Source organism: Sarcophilus harrisii, chromosome 3 (assembly GCF_902635505.1).
Source record: "Sarcophilus harrisii chromosome 3, mSarHar1.11, whole genome shotgun sequence".
NCBI lineage: Eukaryota > Metazoa > Chordata > Mammalia > Dasyuromorphia > Dasyuridae > Sarcophilus > Sarcophilus harrisii.
This window is the reverse complement of record NC_045428.1, coordinates 41,210,619-41,230,802: the sequence shown is the minus strand read 5'-3', so window position 1 is coordinate 41,230,802 and position 20,184 is coordinate 41,210,619. Positions and strand designations below refer to the sequence as shown.

Below are 20,184 nucleotides of genomic sequence, written 5' to 3'. Positions count from 1 at the left end.
TCATTTTTTGTATATTCATTATATGTTAATGTTAATGTTCAATTTCAAAGGGTGACTATTTTTAACCTTCTCCCCTAAATTTTGGGGGATGGTTTTTAGAAATTTGCAATCCTTTGTACACTGACCAAACAATGCACAGTAATTAACATAACAGCAATAGGTCACAAAACCAATCTAGCAATTCTGTTGGAATGATCAAGGACAGATCCATCACCATTGGCTGTTTACCAAACTGGACCTAAAATCAATCTTATTTTCATGCCCCTTCTGGGAGTCACTTTTTAGGCTGGTTCTGAATAACTCCAGAGTCTTCACATAGAATAAGTACAATCCCCGTTATTGACACAGGGATGGTATGGAATCAACCAGTCAACTCAAAAGCCATAGAATGAACATCTTGGGAGGACTAGTCATGGGAATAAATCACTGGGGAAACAGTGAAATATCTCAACCCTTTCCCCTTCCTCCACCCCTAGTATCTTGAACAATGGGTCTTAGTGCCTTATTAGGCTAAACTTCTGCTAAACTAGGAGAAGGAAATTATAAGGGAGGACATGGCAAAACAGAAGAAGAGTGAAGGAAAACTAAAATAAGAGATTTATGATGGAAGGTTTAAGTTAGGAGGTTTATGGATTAAGCTCTGGATTTGAAGTCAAGGTATTTGGTTTCCAGTTCTCACCCTAGCTGTTTGACCAAAGGCAACTCTGAAGCTACTTTCTTATCTATATTATAAAGATAATAACAATAATGGCACTACCCATCTCACAAGGTATTTGAGAAGAAAGATATTTTAATGATCATATCTAAGAATTGGAGAATAATTGGTGGGATTTACAAAAAGGTATTTCAGCTCAATTCATTGAAGAACTTTTTGTTAATCATCACTATCCAGAGGAGGAATGGACCGCCTCAGAAGGAGTGGAATCCTCTCCTTATTGAAATACTTTAATTTTACAAAAGAAAGAAATTTGTGAACTAAGAAGTCTTCATAGAGTAGTAGGATTTCAATAATTAGTTAGGGGAGGGAATAAATTCTGTTGGGTTGAGCCATAGAAACTTAACAAGTTCAGTGGCTTTATACTGAATTTAAGGATGACAATGGAGAAACAGAGCAATATTTTACAGAAATCCAAAGGAATAGAACATAAGTTATCAGTAAAAATGTATCATTTGATTTTGGTAAATTTTGGTTTTTTTTCCTTCTTTCTTTTAAAAAATTATTGGTTATAAGAGGTAGTTCTCTAAAGGGAAGAGATTATATAAGGAAATATAAATGATTAAAAAACAAAAAAATAGTAACCACATTTTTATTTCAAAAAAAAATCCTTAAAAACAAAGATTCAGTAGCTAAAAGTGAACTGCATAGACTATTGGCTTTTTTTTCAAATATTGATCAGTTTTTTCTTCAGTTACAGCAGCAACAGCAGCAGCAGCCCCAACAGCAGCAACAGCAGCAGCAGCCGCAACAACAGCAACAGCAGCAGCAGCAGCCCCAACAACAGCAGCAGCAGCAGCAGCAACAGCAGCAGCCTCAAGGTCAGCAGACACTGGGACTCCAACCAATGCAGCCACAGCAACCTTTGGTAAGAAAATTTGTTGAAGAACATATATATGATTAATTAATTAAAATGATTTTTTTTCATATGACACATAAAAGCAACCTAAAGTACATGGACTTTATGAGTAATATTGTTGTAGGACTATACTACAGCCCTTCTAAACAGAAGGAAGAAATAGATGAGAAGTAATTGAAAAGGTGAAAAATCTGGCATAGAAAAGGCTTCACTTATCTAGATTTTTTCTGCAGCTCAACTTTCCCTCTGCCTTCCTTCCTTCTTTCTTTCTTTCCTTCTCCCTCCCCTTCTTTCTCTCTTACTCTCTCTTCTCCCCTGCCTTCTCCTTTCTTACACTTACCACCCCAGTTTTTCTTTTCTCTTTCCTCCTCTTTTCTTCACCCTTCCTCTCCTTTCCCTCTCCCCTTTCTTTCTTCCTCTCCTTTCTTTCCATCCTTCTCCTTTCTTATACTTTCTCTAACCATTCTTTTCTCTAAATTCCCATTCTCTTCTACTTTTTATCCCTGTTCTCTTTTCTCTCCCTCTCCCTCTCTCCTTTTTTCTTCCTTTCTTTCCTCCCCCATTCTGTCTTACTCCCTCACTTTTTTGATCACTCATAAAATATTGACTCAAATTGTAATTTAACCATTGAAGAAATAAAGAAAATAGTAAAAGGTAGTGCTATTTTTTCTGAACCAACAAGATTCATTCAATGTGTTGAAAGATATTTGGAACCCTGGGAAAGAAGTGACCATTCCACCTTAGATTTTACAAATGATTGTAAAAAAGAAGAAAGATGGATAAAATATGATATATGCGCTAAATTTTTAGAAAGGGGCATTTTTGAAAATTATGGGTGTGTTTGAATAAAATATGTAAATAAAATATTTTTAAAATTTATTTTAATTTAATAAATATTAAATTTAATAAATATCATGCAATAATAATGCAGTACAAAGCAATATATGCCTAGATACTAAAAGAATGACATAGATAATAAGCACTCAAGGACAAAGGTATTAAACTTACTTATTCAAGTGCTAGGAACCACATTAAAATGTAATAGGGAAACATTTAACAAAATAAACAAAAATCCATAAACACATAGATAATGTTAATATCTTGTTTTCTATATCATTATTCTGCCAATGAATGCTTTATTGGCTCCATTTCTATTTGAGTTTGACACAATTGCTCTAGGATGTTAGGAATTGTAAGCCATAGAAGTGGAGTACAAAGAAAAATGGATTTGAAATTAGCAGATTGGGGTTAGAGTTCTACTGTTTAACTGTGACTTAATTTCTCTGGAGCTCAATTTCTTCATCTGTTTAAAAAAAAAAAAAAAAAAAAAGAAGAGGTTGGACTAATTCCTTCATCTGGAGTGAAGTCTCTGAACATAGATAGAGGGATGAATGGATGGATGGATGGATGAATTAATGGATAGATAGATGAAAAATAATGATGATTGGTGGGTAGGTAGATAGATGAAAAATAATAATGATGTTGGATATAGATAAATGAAAAGTAATGATAGTGGGTGGGTAGGTAGATACATAAATAGGTAGTGAAAAATAATGATGAGTGGTGGATGCATAGATAATTGGATGAATGGATGGAGGAATGGATGGATGAAAGATAATGATGGTGGGTGGACAGATAAGAAATAATGATGAGATATGGGTGGAAGAATGGATGGATGAAAAAGAATGATGATAGGTAGATAGGTAGTTACAGGAAGATTCATCTCAATATAATTGGTTTCCTTTATTATCATTTTTTAAAAATTTTATTTATTTAAAAACATGATTTTGAGAAGGGGTCCATAGATTTCATCAGCTTCTGTTACACAAAAAAGGTTCAAAACCACTGGAATAAATGATCTTTCCTGATCCATATACTAAAATCCTACTTGTAAAAGTAGGCTTCCTTAAGGAAATGACTGAGAACAGATCTTTGCAGGCTATAGAAAATTGGAACTGGCTCTGTCCTGTTGCTTATTTGAGGGAGAACTAAGTTCAAAGCCATCGTGTAATTAAGCCACTTAATTTCTCTGGCCTTTAGTTCTTTCTCCTCAGGAAGAGAAAAGAAGAGAATAAGCATTTATTAAGAGCTTACTCCATGCCAGGCCCTGTGCTAATCACTTTACAAATATCATCTCGTTTGATCTCTAAAATGGCAATAATAATACCTGTGGCACCTTCCCTACAGTTTCTATGAAGCTCAAGTGAGATAATGAGTGCACAGTACTTTGTAGCTTTTAAAACTGTGTATAATATTAGTTATTGCAGCCAAAGTCTCAGCTTATGTTGAGATGCTTCTGCAAATTGCCACTGGAACCACCGGGGACATCTGTAAGCCTGCACAAATGCACTATTTTTCCAATATGGGACTGGCCAAATAGACAGACAAATGAAGTGTCATTATATTAAGCTCACCAAATAAACTTAAAAGAAAGGCCTCTGCTTTTAATAATTAATTTAATAATCTTTTAAAAATAAATGTTAATGATTTCAATAATAATAAAGTTTAATGCCTTTCTACTGAAGATGGAGAAAACCTAACTTCACATATTGAAACTTGTGGTGACCACACATTAATGTCCTTTTGTCATTTACTAACCTAGTAGTTTGGGAGCTATTAAAAAATATCTAGAATTTAGAATAGAAATTTCTTTGCTCTTAAATAAGATCTTGGCATCTGTGGTCCTTGGCTTCATTTACCCTCTGGACTTGAAACTGTATTTAAAATTTTAAAGTTAATGAGGTAGCTTCTGACTCCATCTGTAAACAGAGAATGGCTTTTCCTTAGAACTCCAGCCAGTATTTAAGAAAATGGTGTTTATGTCCTTCCTGCTGGGTTCTTTCTTTTCATTTTAAACTCACACTGCCTTAGCTAGAAGCCTGGGAAAAAACATAGTTAAAAGACAATTTAAAAAAAGGGATTTTTCAAAAGATTTGTCATTAGAATCCCATGTTTAATTACACAGCATATCCAAAATTCTATATGATCATTCAGGTATTTGTATTTATCTCCTTTTAAGATTTTTTAAAAAGAATTTTTAAATGAATAATGCATTAACCTTTAATCAGATATATGTCATATACTAAAGTCCCACACTTCAAGTGCTTTATACTTATTCTTCAATAGTCACTTTTTTTTTTTTTTTTTTTTTTAGAAATTTTAAAGGCAGACAATTGTAATTCTCATTTTGGAAAGGAAAGAGCTAGTTCTTATGCATAGGATCTCTAAATGGAAAGCTTTGCTTTCCCTTCCATTCAAATTATTTGTTTTTGGTAGGCTTGTGGTGGGGCGGGAGATCATTGAATAAAATCAAATGATTTGGTTTTTAGGGCAAAGGGAAGAAAAATGCACCTGCTGTGTCATTTGATTAAAACTTTCTTCTTCCCTGATAAAAAAAAAAATAACAATTCCATCTAGATCGCCATATTAACATAATTTAGACCATCAATCCATTGGTTCTGGTAATTATTCTGGTTGAGCTGCCAGGAGAAAAATTAAGTTCCTAGACTAGAGAAAAACTCCCTTTGGGCCTGCCTATAAGCTTATGTGCAAACTCGAAATGCATGATCAAATTTAGCCTGCATTTTAAAAAATTTAATTATTTTTCAATTAACAAAAATAAATTTTCTTTCTACCACTCTGTCCCACATTAAAAAGAAAAAAAATCAAACCCCTTGTAATAAATATGGGTAGGTCCAGCAAATTTCTGCATTGGCATTGGCCCAAAAAAGTGATCAGTATGTAGAAGAGCACAGTTTACTGTTTTGCTTTGGTGGTGGTGGGAGAAAGCATGCTAAGCATACAGATGTGCTTGATCCTCAGTGTATAGGGGCACTTTCTTTCCCTGGTGTTTTTTTTTTTTCTTAAATTGCTACTTAGTATAATCTGGTAGCTTCAAAGTGAATATTGGGACAACTAACAATTCAATTTTCCACAAAGTTTTTCTTAAGATAATTTAAAATAAGTATTATAAAGATGGAGTCTTTCATCTAGGTATTTCAGAGAATTACAAATTTTTTGAGACCAAAGATACCTTAGTATATTCATTTTTCCCCCAACCCCATCTTTTTTTAGCTTTTTTTTTACATCCCCCCCATTTTTTTTAAATTTTAATTTTATTTTATTTTTCATAGTATTTTATTTTTTTTAATTTCCATTTTATCTTATTTTTCCAAATACATGCATAGTTTTCAACGCTCACCTTTACAAAACCTTGTGTTCCTTGTGTTCTCTCTTCCCCCTGCCCAAGAGAACTAACAATCCCATGTAGATTAAACATGTGCAATTCTTCTAATATATTTCCATATTCATTATGTTACCCCCCAAAAAAATCCATCAAAAGGGGAAAAAATACAAAAAGAAAAAAAACAAAAACAAAAGTTACGGATTTGATCCACATTCAGTCTCCATAGTTCTCTCTCTGGATGCAGATCGCACTTATCATCACCAGTCTGTTGTGATTACCTTAGATAACCTGATTGTTGAAAAGAGCCAAATCCATCACAGAGAAAAATCACATAATCTTGTTGTTGCTGAGTTCATTGTTCTCTTGGTCCTGCTCATTTCATTCAGCATCAGTTCCTGTCTCTCCAGACTTCTCTGAAATCATCCTGCTGATTGTTTCTTATAGAGTAACAATATTCCAAAACATTCATAACTTAGCCATTCCCAAACTGAGGAGCATCCGCTCAGTTTCCAGTTCCTTGCCACTACAAAAAGGGCTGCTACAAACATTTTTGCACATGTGGGCCCTTTTCCCATTTTATGATCCCTTTGGGATACAGATTCAGAAGAGATGCTGCTGGAACAAAGGGTATGCACAATTTAATAGCCCTTTGGATATAGTTCCAAATTAGTCTCCAGAATGGTCGGATCATTTCATAAGTCCACTAACAATGCATTAGTGTCCTAGAATTCCCACATTCTCTCAAATATTCACCATATCTTTTTCTATCATCTTAGCCAATCTGAATGGTATGAGATGATACTTCAGAGTTGTCTTAATTTGCATTTCCCCAATCAATAGTGATTGGAGTACTTTTTCATATGACGAGAAATAGCTTTAATTTTTTTCACCTGAAAATTGTCTCTTCATATTCTTTGGCTATTTATCATTTGATCAACGTTATCTCTCTTTTTTTGGCTGAGGCAATTGGGATTAAGTGACTTGCCCAGGGTCACACAGCTAGGAAGTTTTAAGAGTCTGAAGCCAGATTTAAACTCGGGCCCTCCTGACTTAAGGGCTGATTCTCTATCCACTGCACCACCTTGCTGCCTCTAAACATTATCTTTTTTAAAAGGAAATAAAAGTTCACAGAGGGAATCTCTTGCCTGGCATCCTGACATTCCTTTTGCCCTCCTGTGTACCTTGTCTAAAATAGACATTTGTAGGGAGCCCTGGAGAACCCTTACTCTATACCTTTGCATCTTATTCTTTAAAAGAAAAACAAAATCTTAAAAAACAAAAACAAGTCTTAGTAGTGATAGAATTCACAATCATGAAATTGTTTTAATTCCTATACGTAATTGACAATAAGGGAGTGTAGTCAGTGTCAAATGCTTAATTTTTAAAAACTTTTTAAAGGGAATTCTAGACCTGTATAATTCTCATGAGGGAACTTCACATATGGATATTCTGACCACTAATGCAAGTTGATATTTCATCTTTAGCTTAAAGTCTAAGGCCCTGAAATGAGTTTGATAAACTGTTATATGTCAGAGACAAGAGCAGACCTCATTTCTTCCTCACTCTTAAGATCAGCCCTTTGTTCTTCAAGGCTTATACGAGAGGCAGCAAATGCTCGCTGAGAGTTGGCATTTTCCCAGGTAACCCCTGGATCCCTCAGCCCATTTGTTGGAGCTGAAAATAACTTGAAGGTTTAAAAAAATTAATTATATTTCCAATAAAAATACAGAATGTCTGGTCAGAAAAGGAGGGAATCGCCCTTGCGGATTCATCACCCAAGTCCCACTTTCCTTGTACCTTGCAGCCTTCTTTTGTTCTCCCTTTACATTCTCACTTTGTTCATCTGAAACTCAACAGGATTCTTTGCTTTTTCACTAAACACACCCTTGTTTCTAAACTTAACTTTCCTGTTTTATTTTTATTTTGTCAGGGATACCATCCCAGTTACCTGGATTTGCAATCTAGGAGTAATCCTCAACTCTTTACTCTCCCCCACTTCCTATATTCAATGAGTTGCCACATCTTTTGAGATTCCATCTCAATAGAATTCATCTGTTTCTCTCTATTTACCTCACAACTCCCCTAATCAAGACACTCATTCTCTTTTGCTTGAACTGTTTTTCCACTTTCATCTCCCGGCCCCTATTTCACATATCTGCTAAATCCATTCACACACCTGCCAAAGTGTTGTTCCAAAGTGCAGGTATGACCACGTTACTTTTCAGCTTGAGAAGCTTCAATAGTCTCCCTTGCCTTTAGGAAAAAATACAAATGCTATTGTTGAATATCTCAAGTCCTTCCCAAGTTACTCATTACCTGCCACAAGTTATTTCTTATTCATAACATTCATTCCTCCATTATCTCACCTGTACACAAGACGACTGCCATTCCAGAATCCTCCCCCTCCTCATGGGCTAGCTCTTAAGCCCTTTAGGGTTCAGTTCAAACCCTACTTCCTTCAAGAGATCTTTTCTCAGTTCTCTTAGTTGGTCATGTCCTCCCAATCATCATAATCCTGTATTTATATTGTATTTATTTATATGTGAATATATGTGAAAATATATCAGATACTCTCAGAATAATGTAGGTTCCTTGAAGGCAGGGACTTTCTCACTTTTGTAATTACATCCTTAAATCCTGACACATAGTAGGCAGTTATTAGAAATGCTTATTGGGAAAAAAAAAAAAGAAAGAAATGCTTATTGATTGATCCTGAATCAGAAACTAGTGTAGTTTCTCATTACTGCTTTTCATAATGACTTGGGCTAGATTGGGCAATTTAGAATTTCATTGAGTATACCTGATTGGAGAGATTAATTTGGACTAGGAGTCACATTGCAGCAAAGTGCTGATTAGTAAAAATAATAAATTCCCTGGAATGGTCACATTATTTGAATTCATACAACATTTTTTCCATTGGGTTAGAACCAGCTGCCATATTTTACATAATTATAAGTTCAACTAGTATAAATTCAAATATATGTGTTATTTTTCCAGTAATCAAGACTTAGCCATATTCCTTTTTATTTTAACTTTAGGCAACTGACTTCATATAATAAAAACCTCCAATAACTTGTCTACATGCCACTTCTGTCTGTCATTATGCTGAAATATGAATTTAAAATTGCTTCATTGTGTAAAATGTCTTTATAGAAAGCTCAATGATTACATACGATATTATATTTTTCTCTCATTTTTTTAAAAGAAAAATAATTACACATTTATAGGATGCCTTAAAATTTACAAAACACTTTCCTCCCAACAATCCAGTGAGGTAGGTAGTGAAAGTATTGTTGTACCTTTTTTTTACAGATGAGGACACTGAGACTCAGAAAGATAGAGGCCCAGGGCCACACAGCTAGTAAGTTTCAGATCCCGGATTTGAACTCAACCCTCTAATGTTCTATGGATTCATAGCAGGTTGTATTAATCATCACCATGGCAACATATTTGAACTTCTTTTGTTTGCCAAGATTGGCTTAGTATTTTCTTCTGTCATTCTTGATCATCATAAGTCCATAAGCACAACATACCCTCAGTTGAAAAACAAAACATTTTCTTGTTGAGCTGTCAGTTGGATTAGAAGGCATCTCAGGGCCCTAAGAGTCCATGATTCTATGAAGGAAGGGAACAAGTCAGTAGTAACACTAAGTTTTCAAATATGGGACTAGGGGAGACTGGCAGAAATAGAGAGAAGGCATGAGAAGAAAAACATATTGGCTCTGTATTCAAAAGAGTTAGATTCAGATCCTGCCTCACTGTCATCTGGCCCCAAGATCTTGAGCAAGAGATGACCCCTCTACTCTGGACTTTAATTTTGCTATCTATAACATGAGGGGTTTGGTTTCTGAAGTTTCTTCCGACTCTTAACTCTTGGGTCCAGTAGACAATAAGGAGCATAGTTCTGGACGTGTTGAGTTTGAGGTACTAGAGAAATATCCAGGTAGAGAAATTCTTGTTGGGAGAAGCTGAGGAGAGAGTCTAGGGGAGAGAAGATAGGAAAATGCTAAAGACGAACTTTGCCCATTTCTTAGTTTTGTCTAAGCCCGTGAAAACGGAAGAGAATTCTTTTTCTTCTCTTCATCTCCTTCCTGCAAAAAAACATAAGATCTCCCTATTTCCATCTGGTCAGATTAGCAGCTTTAGCTCTATTCCATTAAGAGAGCATTTGTTGGCTAACACTGCTTCTTTGGGGAAAGGAAGTCCAGATTCCGACAGTTGACTTAAAAATAAAATGTTTTGAACACAACCTGTTCAAATCAGAAACCTTCCACACCAGTGCTTATTTATATTTTATGTGTCATGGACCCCTTTGGCAGTCTAGTGACACTTGTGGACCCTTTCTGAGAGTAATATATGAAATTTTTTAGAAAATACATATAATTACAAGGATATCAATGATAAAGTTCAATTATACAAATATTTTTTAAAGTTCGTGGACTTCAATTTAGATAATTGCTTTAAAAGCGGAAGTTTTATCCATCAAATTATGGCAGAAGATGACTTGTAGAAACTCATTACTTCCTGTTCTTAAGTGCATCCTAGTTTTTTGAACAATTTCTGTCCTTCTTAAAAGGACATGAAGTAGACAAGGGGCATAGTCATCCGATGGAAAAAATGACAGTCAGAAAAAATGACAGTGTACCTTCCACCAAGGCACATTTTCACTTTTAATGCTCAAACTGATACGTTGCTCATACAGTTCCCAGAATGTAATGCTTTTGTTTCCATTTTAATTTGGAGTGAAGAATTTTGCTTTGGTCAAAAACAGTCTGAAGAAAGGAGCATGTGTATGTGTTTGTGTCTGTGTGTTGTTTTCCATGGTGGTCCCTGGTCTAGTCACTCCCACCAACATTCATCCTCATCTCCTTTTGTGATTACAGTTCCCCAGGCAAGGCTTACAACAAACACAGCAGCAACAGCAGACTGCAGCATTAGTCCGCCAACTCCAGAAGCAGCTTTCTAGTGAGTATTTTCTCCTCGTACTTAGATATGCAGTTCCTAGACTCCTCATGGAGAGGAAGGGTGGAATATCATTCCCTCCTTTGGTTTGGACCTGAGATTTTGCAAGAGAATATGTCCCCCCTCATATCCTATGTTCCATGGAAAAGCATATCATTATTTTCATTTGCAAAGTAAAAACTGAATCAGTGTCTTTTCATGTGAGGAAATGCTGCTTTCTTTTAAAATTCATACTCTGACACTGTTTAAAATTTGTCTGAAGAATATGTTTTTGAAGGGCTTTTTTATTCCTGTTCTTAAAATTAGTTGCCTTAGTTTCTCAAGGGAATGTCACAAAAATTTTCTCTTTTTTGATTACAGAATGCGTTGTGGATGTCATTTTTTGTCAGTCAAGTTTGTCTGCTTTTATGAAAATATTTATTTTTCATAAAAGCAAATAAATGTAATTACCATTGGTAAAATGCAATGTGGATGTTTCAAGATTCTGTTTCTTAGCCTTTAAAAAGCTTATTTTAAAAATACACTTTACTAAGGGAAAGAAAAAATTGGCAAAACCTAGGATACCTTTGCTTACATATACTTTACAAATTTTCTTTTACTACCTTTTTTTTTACTTCTTCAATTTACTTGTCTGTTTTTAAAAACTCATCAGCATTTATTATTTTTACTTCTCTGCATCACTTATTTGCATGTACATAACTAGCTACAATTTTATATGATTAATTTTTTTCTCTTTAGGTAACCAGCCGCAACAAGGAGTAACTCCATATGGGCATCCTTCACACTTTTGAAACGTGGCCGAAGAAATGATACCTAGTTTGATGTTTGCACTGAAGAATAGCAAATCAAATCCAATGCACTAGTTATTCTTATAAATTTTCATTTTTTTTCTATGGTTTATTTTTGCCTCAATTTTTTTTTTTTTTTTTTTTTTTTTTTTTTTTTTGGTACTACACCTAATGAAGCTTTAACAAAAAGCAGAAAGACGCTTTTGTTTGGGTTTGTTGCATTCAGCTTTAAAATCATTTCCTGAGTTTGCTTCATCTGGGCAAACTTCCAAGAAGAGTTCTGTGGGGAAGCATTTGAAATTGGTGCTTTTCTGAATCTTCGCATTTCAAAAAGAATGAAGAATCCTGGATCTTACCTTTTTATTTATTAGTAGCAAAGCATTTTGGGAGGAGCTGCGCTGGACCAAATTGCTCAGTTGAAAGGCGGGACAGATTTTGAGATGCAGGTTGACTTGCTCATTAAGTGCTCACCTCTCACATCCTTTAACAGTGAAAAGGACATTTCTATTCATTTTAAATGTTTGTAATTTCATAAGCACTTTATAAACTTTTGTTGTTGTTGTTGTGATTCAATGACAGAATTTTGTTCACTCACTTTCCTTGTGGTCAGAAGGTGCTGAAAACAGTTTCTTGCTTATATTTAAATTTCCTAGGAGTTACGATAAAGCTGCAAGCTGAGGTTCTTAAACCTCATTAGCGGTAACTGTGTTCTAAAATTGCTTTCAAGTGGGAATCTCCATGACAAGGGGATTTTAGAGATGGACAGAGTATCATTTCCAAAGGCCTGGATTTACCACAATGGAATCACTATTATTTCATGCGTGAGCCGGCAAGATGACTGGCTAAGTTCTTTCCTAAATTTACCAGCTTAACAAAAGTCCCCTGTCCCCATCCTAGGCAAGTTCTTCAGAGCTGTTCTGAAGCTTTGTAGTGCTCAGCCGTGGCACAGTTTCCCCAGAATCTGGCCCTAAGGCCCCCAAAGCTATCCCTCTCATAAGATATACTTAGCTGTTTTGTTTCGTTTTGGTTTTTTGTATGGTAAGTATTTGCTCTTTTGAACTTAATTATTATCGTTAGTGTCAGTCCTGGTTGTGTATTGCCTATACTGTATTTATAAATCGGTGCAAAAAAAGCACAAGTAAATTATACATGAGATTTATTATAGAGAAATAATAACTATTTTAACTTTGTTCAAGTATGTGGTAATTTGCTCATATTAGAGTAAAAATTACGGTAAATGATTATCAGTTTGTGTAACTTAAGAGTATTCCATATGATATTTTTTTAGAATTAGATGCACAAATTTTGAATGTGAAAATTGCAGGGCATTTTAAAAACATATGGGGATATTTTCCCTGGTCTGTATTCATTCTTTTTTTTTTTTCCCTTTTGCTATATGATTTTACATGTACAATAATCAAACATACTGTGAATAGATGTCTATACTGAGCAAACTGCATAGAGCGGCATTTTCCCATGAATGCCCCTAATTCCACAGTAGGTGGTGATTTTGTTTTAAAATGCATTCTCTAGGTGATTTGTATTTTATGTGTGAGTGACTCATTGCACATTTTGACAAATGCAAATAACCTCCGATTCACATCTGCTTACTTTTGCCGTGGTAACATTCATGTGGACTGCTTTGTACACTGTGAAATCCTCCATTCCAGCCTGCGTATTCTCAGTTGACTCCGGGCTGGGGGGAAGACTTTGCCAAAACATTGAGACCATTGTCATCCTTGAATTAACAGTCTGTCTTTCTTTTCAGAACATCTGTCTATAAAATTCAGTTTTTAGTTTTGAGAATCATCCTTAATGTTAGTGAAGCTCTTCAATTAATCTCTACTTGTTATTCAAATAACATCACCACGTTGACAAAACGACTAGAATGTGACTCTCATGCGTAGTTAGTTATGTTTCTTTTTTCATTCCCTCTGCCCTTTGAAATCACTGGCATTAAAAATGCCATTCTTAGGTGTTTGGGGATATTTTTTTTCTGGCTTAGCTCAAAGAGCAAATGACAGTAATACTCTTTTTAGAATAATTGTTACAATCGCATAGCATTTGTAAGCACTTTATATTTTGCAGAAGTTATTTCAAGTAATTTATTAGTTGTAACTCACATGAAAAACCTGAGAGAGATCAGTATGATGATGTCCATTGGAGGCTGAGGAAGGCAAACCACTGAAGGATCCCATCACTCATGGATTATGTGGGATGTGGGTTATAAAGCTAAGGCCAGAAATCAGGTTTCCTAAATATTGATCCTAAAAGGGGGGAAAAAAAAAACCTCTCCCCAAAATCAATAAGCCCACACTTTATTTTTATTAATTAATTTTCATCCTAAGACTTTTAAAAAATAAATGCAACATTTTGCACTCAAATGACTGGTATTTTACCCCAAGTAAAAGCCTATAGGATACCCATTGATGGATGAATCCTGATATTTCTTATGGTGAGGGTAGGTAGAGGAAATTTCCATAGTTTGGAGAACAGAATCCTCATCCCGTTTCAAAATAGGAACTAAATTCCAATTGGTATAGAACAGCTACCAGATCTTTTGAATTTAAATCACCCTTTCTCCTTTACCAACATCAGTTCATTTCATGTATATGGGTGTATGTAAATATTCCACACACACACTCTCACAGATTCTATTTACCCTTAACTTGGCAGGAAGCGGAGACAAGTTAATATAATAAATGGCATCTCTTGATCCATCCCAACCAGGGTAGTCATCGGATTACTTCGAAAGTAGGGCAATTAAAATGTTATCCTATTTAAAGCATGTCTAACAATGGAGACAAGCCATTGTTTGTGTTTTTCATGTGCTAAGAGGTAGAGCATTTAAAACATAAACACTGACATGCAGCCACTGGTAGATGAACCATCCAATCTATATAGTCCCTGTGGGATTGGCATTTGGTAATAATGGGGGAGGGTCAGGTAAAGGAATAATGACACCATCCTCTATTTTAAATGCTCGGAGATGAACTGAACAAACCCTGTAGAATCTTCCAATTTATTGGCCCAATTTTCCTTCCTTAAAAAGGTAGGCATTTAAATTTATGATAGAAGATTTATGCTGGAAGATCCTACCGTTAGAGCTAAAAAGAGGTTAATGACCTATAACTTTCCTAAAATATCTTAATTCCTGTTGAACTGATCACTTAATATGAATGCAATTCAGTGAATTAGAAAGGAAAGCATTTCATAAAAGGTGACTGAATTATCTTTCAATTTGAAATGCAATGAAATTTCATTTTATAGCCCATAAGTTCCCCACTTAACATTTTCTCATAAAGAAATTGTCTATTTTTTAAAGGCTAAATTAATTCATAATTTAGCGTGGCATTCTCTGGAGAGAAGAAACAGCCTGGTAGAGTGGATAGTAAGGTGAGAAAGACCTACCTCAGGTCCTGCTTCTGACACCAACCTGTGCCTGTGTGATCATGGGCAGGTCATTTAACTTTGCAGTGCCCTAGGCAACTTGGATTAGATATTCAAGATGAGTGACCCATTTTTATTGATGAAGAATAGTTTACATAGTGAATGGAAACTCACATCTTATCAGGATACTCACAAATCAGGACTAAATCCTCTCTCTCCCTCTTTTCTTCCCACCTTCCCCGTCCTCTGTCTCTGTCTCTCCTGGTCTTCTTCCTGTCTTCCTTCCCTTCCCTCTCTCTATCTCCTTTCTTTCCCCCTTCCTCTTCTCTTTCCCCTTCCTCCTCCTTTTCTCTATCCCCCTCCTCCTTCTCTCTTTCCCTTCCTCCCCTCTCTTCCTCCTTCCGTCTCTCCTTTCCCTTTCTCTCTCTCCCTCCCTTCCTTCCCTCTGCCCCCTTTCTCTCTTCACTCTCCCTCTCTCTCCTTTTTCCTCTTCCCTCCCTTCCCCCTCCTCCTTTTCCCTCTTCCCACCCTTCTTCTCTCTCTTTCCCCCTTCCCCCTCCTCCTTTTCCCTCTCTCTCTCTCTCTCATTCATATATCCATATACATACACACATTTCTAAAGCTTGGGGTTTCTAGACTTCCTAATTTTTTTCAAAGTTTCCTTGTATCATTAGCAGGGAGATTGTTGGATCATAATTGCCTCTTCCTTCACATTATTTAAGTTCAGTTACGTTTTAAATTTGAAAGAGTCTGACAGCATTTATTGTTAAAAATAGAGCTATTAAAACTTTTTTAAAAAATTCTCCATCAAAGAAAATTTACAGTGTGAAAGTATAATATGTCATGAGTAAGACAGTTCAACATTTCTCTTCTGTAGGCTTTGACAAAATATTTATAAACAAATTATAAACTATCTGTACATCAGGATGGTAGTTTACCACTCATGACACAGTGATCTTATTTGCTTTTCTATAATGTGGGTGCCATGCTTATAGTGATACAAGATGGATACTAGGCAACTGTAGGGGTGGAGGAGTAGGTTTATCCTTTACTGAAGAATTCAGGTACATTCAAGAGTTCTTATTTTATGGGAAAATAGTTTTATTGGTCATTATTATTTGTTGGCAAAATAAAAGTGCCTTAAGTTAAAGTTTGCTTCGCAACCCATTTGTTCTTTGAAGAAATCAGTAGGAGTTTATCATGCAAGATTTTTTTCCAAGTTTTTTGTTTTTTTTTGCATGTCCATTGTAAATTTAATACTGTAAATGTATTTAAAATAATTTACATGCCTATGGCTGCCTTTGATTAAACTTCTTCCCAAAATAGACTCTGTCCATATGTTGACTCTGTTAACAGCTGTTCGAATGGTTACTTATTTCAAATCACTTGAACATAAGTTGTTGCATAATCACTCCCAAGCTGATTCTTTGCTGTGCAAGTATACATCCCTGAATCTGAAGTCTTGGGGTTCTGAAGAATGAGTGTGCCCTGTGGGTGAAGGAGTTCACTCCTAGTAGACCTGACTCTGCTTGCTGCGGAGAGCACCGAGTGATCAGGCACTTCCCAGGTGACTTCTGGTTTGGGTATCCCCAGAGCCATGCAGTGGAGCTGAATGGCTGCTCCGGTCAATGTGCGCACGTTCCTTGGGGGCCGATTGGTAATCCGGGGTGGATATGCCACAATCATAAGTGGAATGGTGATGGCTGCTTCACCAATGCCATTCCGAGCTTTACATGCATAGCTTCCTCTGTCTTGAGGAGCAGCCCTGCTGATAACTAAGGTGCCATTTTCATGTAATGTGTATTTTCCATTCATTTGAGGCTTGTCTATCACATAACCACTGGGCACTGTCCAGACAATATTTGGTTTAGGGTTTCCATCAGACATACAATGAAGGGATACAGATTCCCCAGTGATGCTCTTTATTGTCCCCTGCACATACGTAAGAATAACGGGTTTCTGACCAATTTCCAAAATAATTAGTTTTTCAATGTAGCCAACTTTATTTCTTGCAGTGCAACGGTATTTCCCAGCATCATCCCTAGTTGGCTTAATGATAATCAAAGAACCGTTTCTTCTTAGTTGATAACGGGAATTTGAGCTTCCGCTGGAAAATCGTGTGCCATTAGGTAAAAGCCAAATGATTTCTGGGGGTGGATTTCCATCAACAGAACAATTCAGTGCCAAAGGCTTCCCGGGATGAGCCACAACTTTCTCATTAAATGGATTTCTGAATGTTGGTCGTCGTAGCATTTCTAATACCTTCAACTGCACCACCAAGACGCTCTCTCCACCATCATTCCGAGCAATGCAGATTAATTCTGCAGAGTCAGTGAGCCTTACATTTCTTATTTCTAAGGTGCCGTTCTTATATACAGTAATCCTGCTTCCATAGTATGGCGCAGTGAGGAAAATGTTGTCGGGCATAATCCACATTATCTCTGGCGGAGGTGTCCCTTCTGCTCGGCAGTCCAGGTATTTCTTGGAGTGCTGAATGGCTGTTGCTTTGATGACCGTTTTGTTGGAATATAGGCCATTGATCAGGGGTAGCTTGGAGACTACATCCAATCTGTACAGTCTTGTGTCATCCCCACTTGGATTTCGTGCAACACACATGTACTCTCCAGAATCTAGCAACTTGACTTTGCCAATAGATAACGATCCATTGTCATGCAACACGTACCTGTCGGTGGAAGATGAAATTATATCATGGGAAGGGAGCAACCAAAAAATTTGGGGTTTGGGCTCCCCGATGACTTCACAGACAAGGAGTGCGGTTTCTCCAGCAGTCACCCTAACGTAAGTCTTGTGGCTCTGTCTTATCCGAGGGGCAGCTGTAACAACTGTCAGGTGAACCTTCATTTCATCTTTCCCTAGAGTGTTCTGTGCATAACAGGTATAATCTCCTTCCTCTGCAATCCCAACCTTGTTGAAATACAGAGTACCGTTATCAAAAAGGATGTATCGCCGCGACCGGCGCCTGCTATCGTCTGCTTGCATGATGTTGTTTATCATTGTTCCATCTGGCAAGCTCCAAGATATCTCTGGCACAGGGGAGCCAGAAGCTTTGCAGTCAACTTGGAAGTCCTTCCCGTGCAGCACTTGCTTCTTGAAATGCTGCTTGTGGTCGATTTTGGCCGGTTTCATCCTCAGGTTAACTTTCATCAGAATCAGGTCATCGCCCATTTTGTTTCTGGCCACACACAGATAATCCCCTGCATCTTTTTCAGTGACAGCTCCAATAAGCAAGGACCCATTGGGATAGACATGGATCCGGCTGCCCATCCTGAGGGGGGAAAAGATTAATTATAACGTGGAAGGGAGAAGGAAGAAAAAAATAATCACAAATAAACCTGAATTTATTATTGTTTTCTGAAACTTGTTTCAGTTGCTTTTATTTTTTAATCTATTTTACCAAGTAGTATGAGAGTCATAACTGCAAAAATAAAGGTTTGTTTGTGTTCATTACTTCATAAAAAATCCATGCTGAATGCTTTGAAACTTTGAAATTAAAAAAAAAATCAAAGGCTTTTATTGACTAGTCATGGTCTCACATTTCACATATCTGCATTTAAAGTAAGAATTTCATTTTTCTATGTATAGGGTATTGATGCAAGAAAATGTTCACATTTATTGAGAGAATATGCTAGGAATTGCCAAATCATCATCATAGTTAATAATCTAATAATAGATCCCAGAGAACATTTTTCTATTAAAAAATCTGAAAAAATGATTTTCACAATGCACTTAGTGTGGATAAGGTGTTATATGATTTTCATTTTGTGGTTTTGCTCTGCTTTTGTTAAGAAAATTCCTTAGCATCTACCATCCCTACAAAGAGATTTATTGAGACGCGTAGAAACCCCTATAAGAACATTTATTCTATCGCTTCGGAAGTGAAGTCACTTTTACAGGCAGTTGCCCTCTTGCCTGCAACGGGTTCCAAGAAAAAACCTTGGGGGAGGGAAACAAAGATGGACAGATGGATGGATGAAAAAATGAAATCCTATGACCTATAGTCACGGCATAACATGAAATTCACCCGATTTGGCCACTAGATGGCAGTGATACATTGACAAGATGAAATGCTAGTTAAAAGGGGGCAAAAACATCCTTTTTAAGATTATAGATTTAGAGCTAGAAAGGACCTTGAAGTTCAGATGTCTTAGTCATGTCTGACTCTTTGTGACCCGCCTTGGGCTTTTCTTTGAGTAGTTGGACATTTCCTTCTCCAGCTCATTTTACAAATTGGGGGGAAAAAAAGTAAACCGGGTTAAATGACATGCCTAGGGTCACACAGCTAAATAAGGTATCTGAGGAAAGAATTTACCTCACAAAGAAGTCTTTCTGACTCTGCACCACCTGTATGCCCATAGAAGGGACCTTAGGAGCCATTGTTCTAAAACTTTTCAGTTTTTACCAAAAAAGCAAACTGAGGCACAGAGAACGGAAAGACACCTACCAGGGTCACAAAGCTACAAGTTATCTGTCTAGGAAGATTTTGAACCCAGACTTTCCTTACTCCAACACCTAAACACTACAAATCAGGATCTGACAAATGAACTGATCATTGCTCGCCAGTAAATTTTAGGCAGATGAGCTGAAAGGCACAATTTGAGTGAAAATTAGAATTGCCTTTTGGTAACTAAGCAGACCAACCTTATACCAAATTTTTGTTTAGAGCAAAATTTAGATTTATGTCTTTTTAAAAATATTAACACTTTTATTTTCTCTGATTCATATCTTGATTCGCTGATGGATTCTTTGTGAGGAAGCCACTATTCCCCATTGTCCTCTGGAAACAATAAATTTAATCTCTTTTCCATGTACTCTAAGAGCTTTGCTATCTCTTCTGAGTCTTGCTTCTCCAGCCTCAGCATTCAAGGTCTCTCTCATGACCCATTTTACATGTGTATAACCCTTTGCATTTTACCACTTTCCTTAAAACAGCCACCACTTTAAAGCATCAGCTATCGCATGGTTTAGCTCATGAAACAAATACATCACAAAATGAGTTAAAAACAAAAGCCACCCTTCTGTCCCTTATACTCGTTCCTATATGAGTTATTCTTGCAAAGAAGCTTTTGAATATTTGTCTTTTGCCAAACCTCAGTATTTTTTTATCTGTTTCTGATCAACTTTGCATTTTAACCAGGCTGGTTTTGATGGCTGGTGGCCATTGGGCAAAATTTCACCCCCTCACATTGACTTTGTGGTGTGTCAGCTGTGAATGGAAGTGATCGTCCTCAGCAAGAACTCTTGCTGTTCCTAAGGTGCACTGGGT

At 36.4% G+C, this 20,184-nt stretch overlaps 2 protein-coding genes across 16 annotated transcripts in view; one reads left to right on the top strand and one right to left on the bottom strand.

Annotated features, from left to right (window-relative positions):
• The window catches only part of MED12L (mediator complex subunit 12L), a 370,226-nt gene extending 355,317 nt beyond the window's left edge, over positions 1 to 14,909 (top strand). For 12 of the 14 annotated variants that reach the window (XM_031957757.1, XM_031957758.1, XM_031957759.1 and 9 more), the window contains 3 exons: positions 1,410 to 1,583; positions 10,644 to 10,725; positions 11,461 to 14,909. In XM_031957757.1, the coding sequence (XP_031813617.1) occupies positions 1,410 to 1,583; positions 10,644 to 10,725; positions 11,461 to 11,513 (309 nt within the window). In that variant the 3' untranslated portion in view covers positions 11,514 to 14,909. Of the gene's footprint in view, positions 1 to 1,409; positions 1,584 to 9,072; positions 9,122 to 10,643; positions 10,726 to 11,460 lie in introns of all 14 variants that reach the window. The other 2 variants (XM_031957753.1, XM_031957755.1) reach the window with 2 other exon arrangements.
• Positions 14,910 to 16,127: 1,218 nt separating this feature from the next.
• Positions 16,128 to 20,184, bottom strand: part of IGSF10 (immunoglobulin superfamily member 10) — a 29,532-nt gene continuing 25,475 nt past the window's right edge. For both annotated transcript variants that reach the window (XM_031957750.1, XM_003766053.2), the window contains exon 7: positions 16,128 to 18,186. In XM_031957750.1, coding sequence (XP_031813610.1) covers positions 16,278 to 18,186 — 1,909 coding nt within the window. In that variant the 3' untranslated portion in view covers positions 16,128 to 16,277. The remainder of the gene's footprint in view (positions 18,187 to 20,184) is intronic.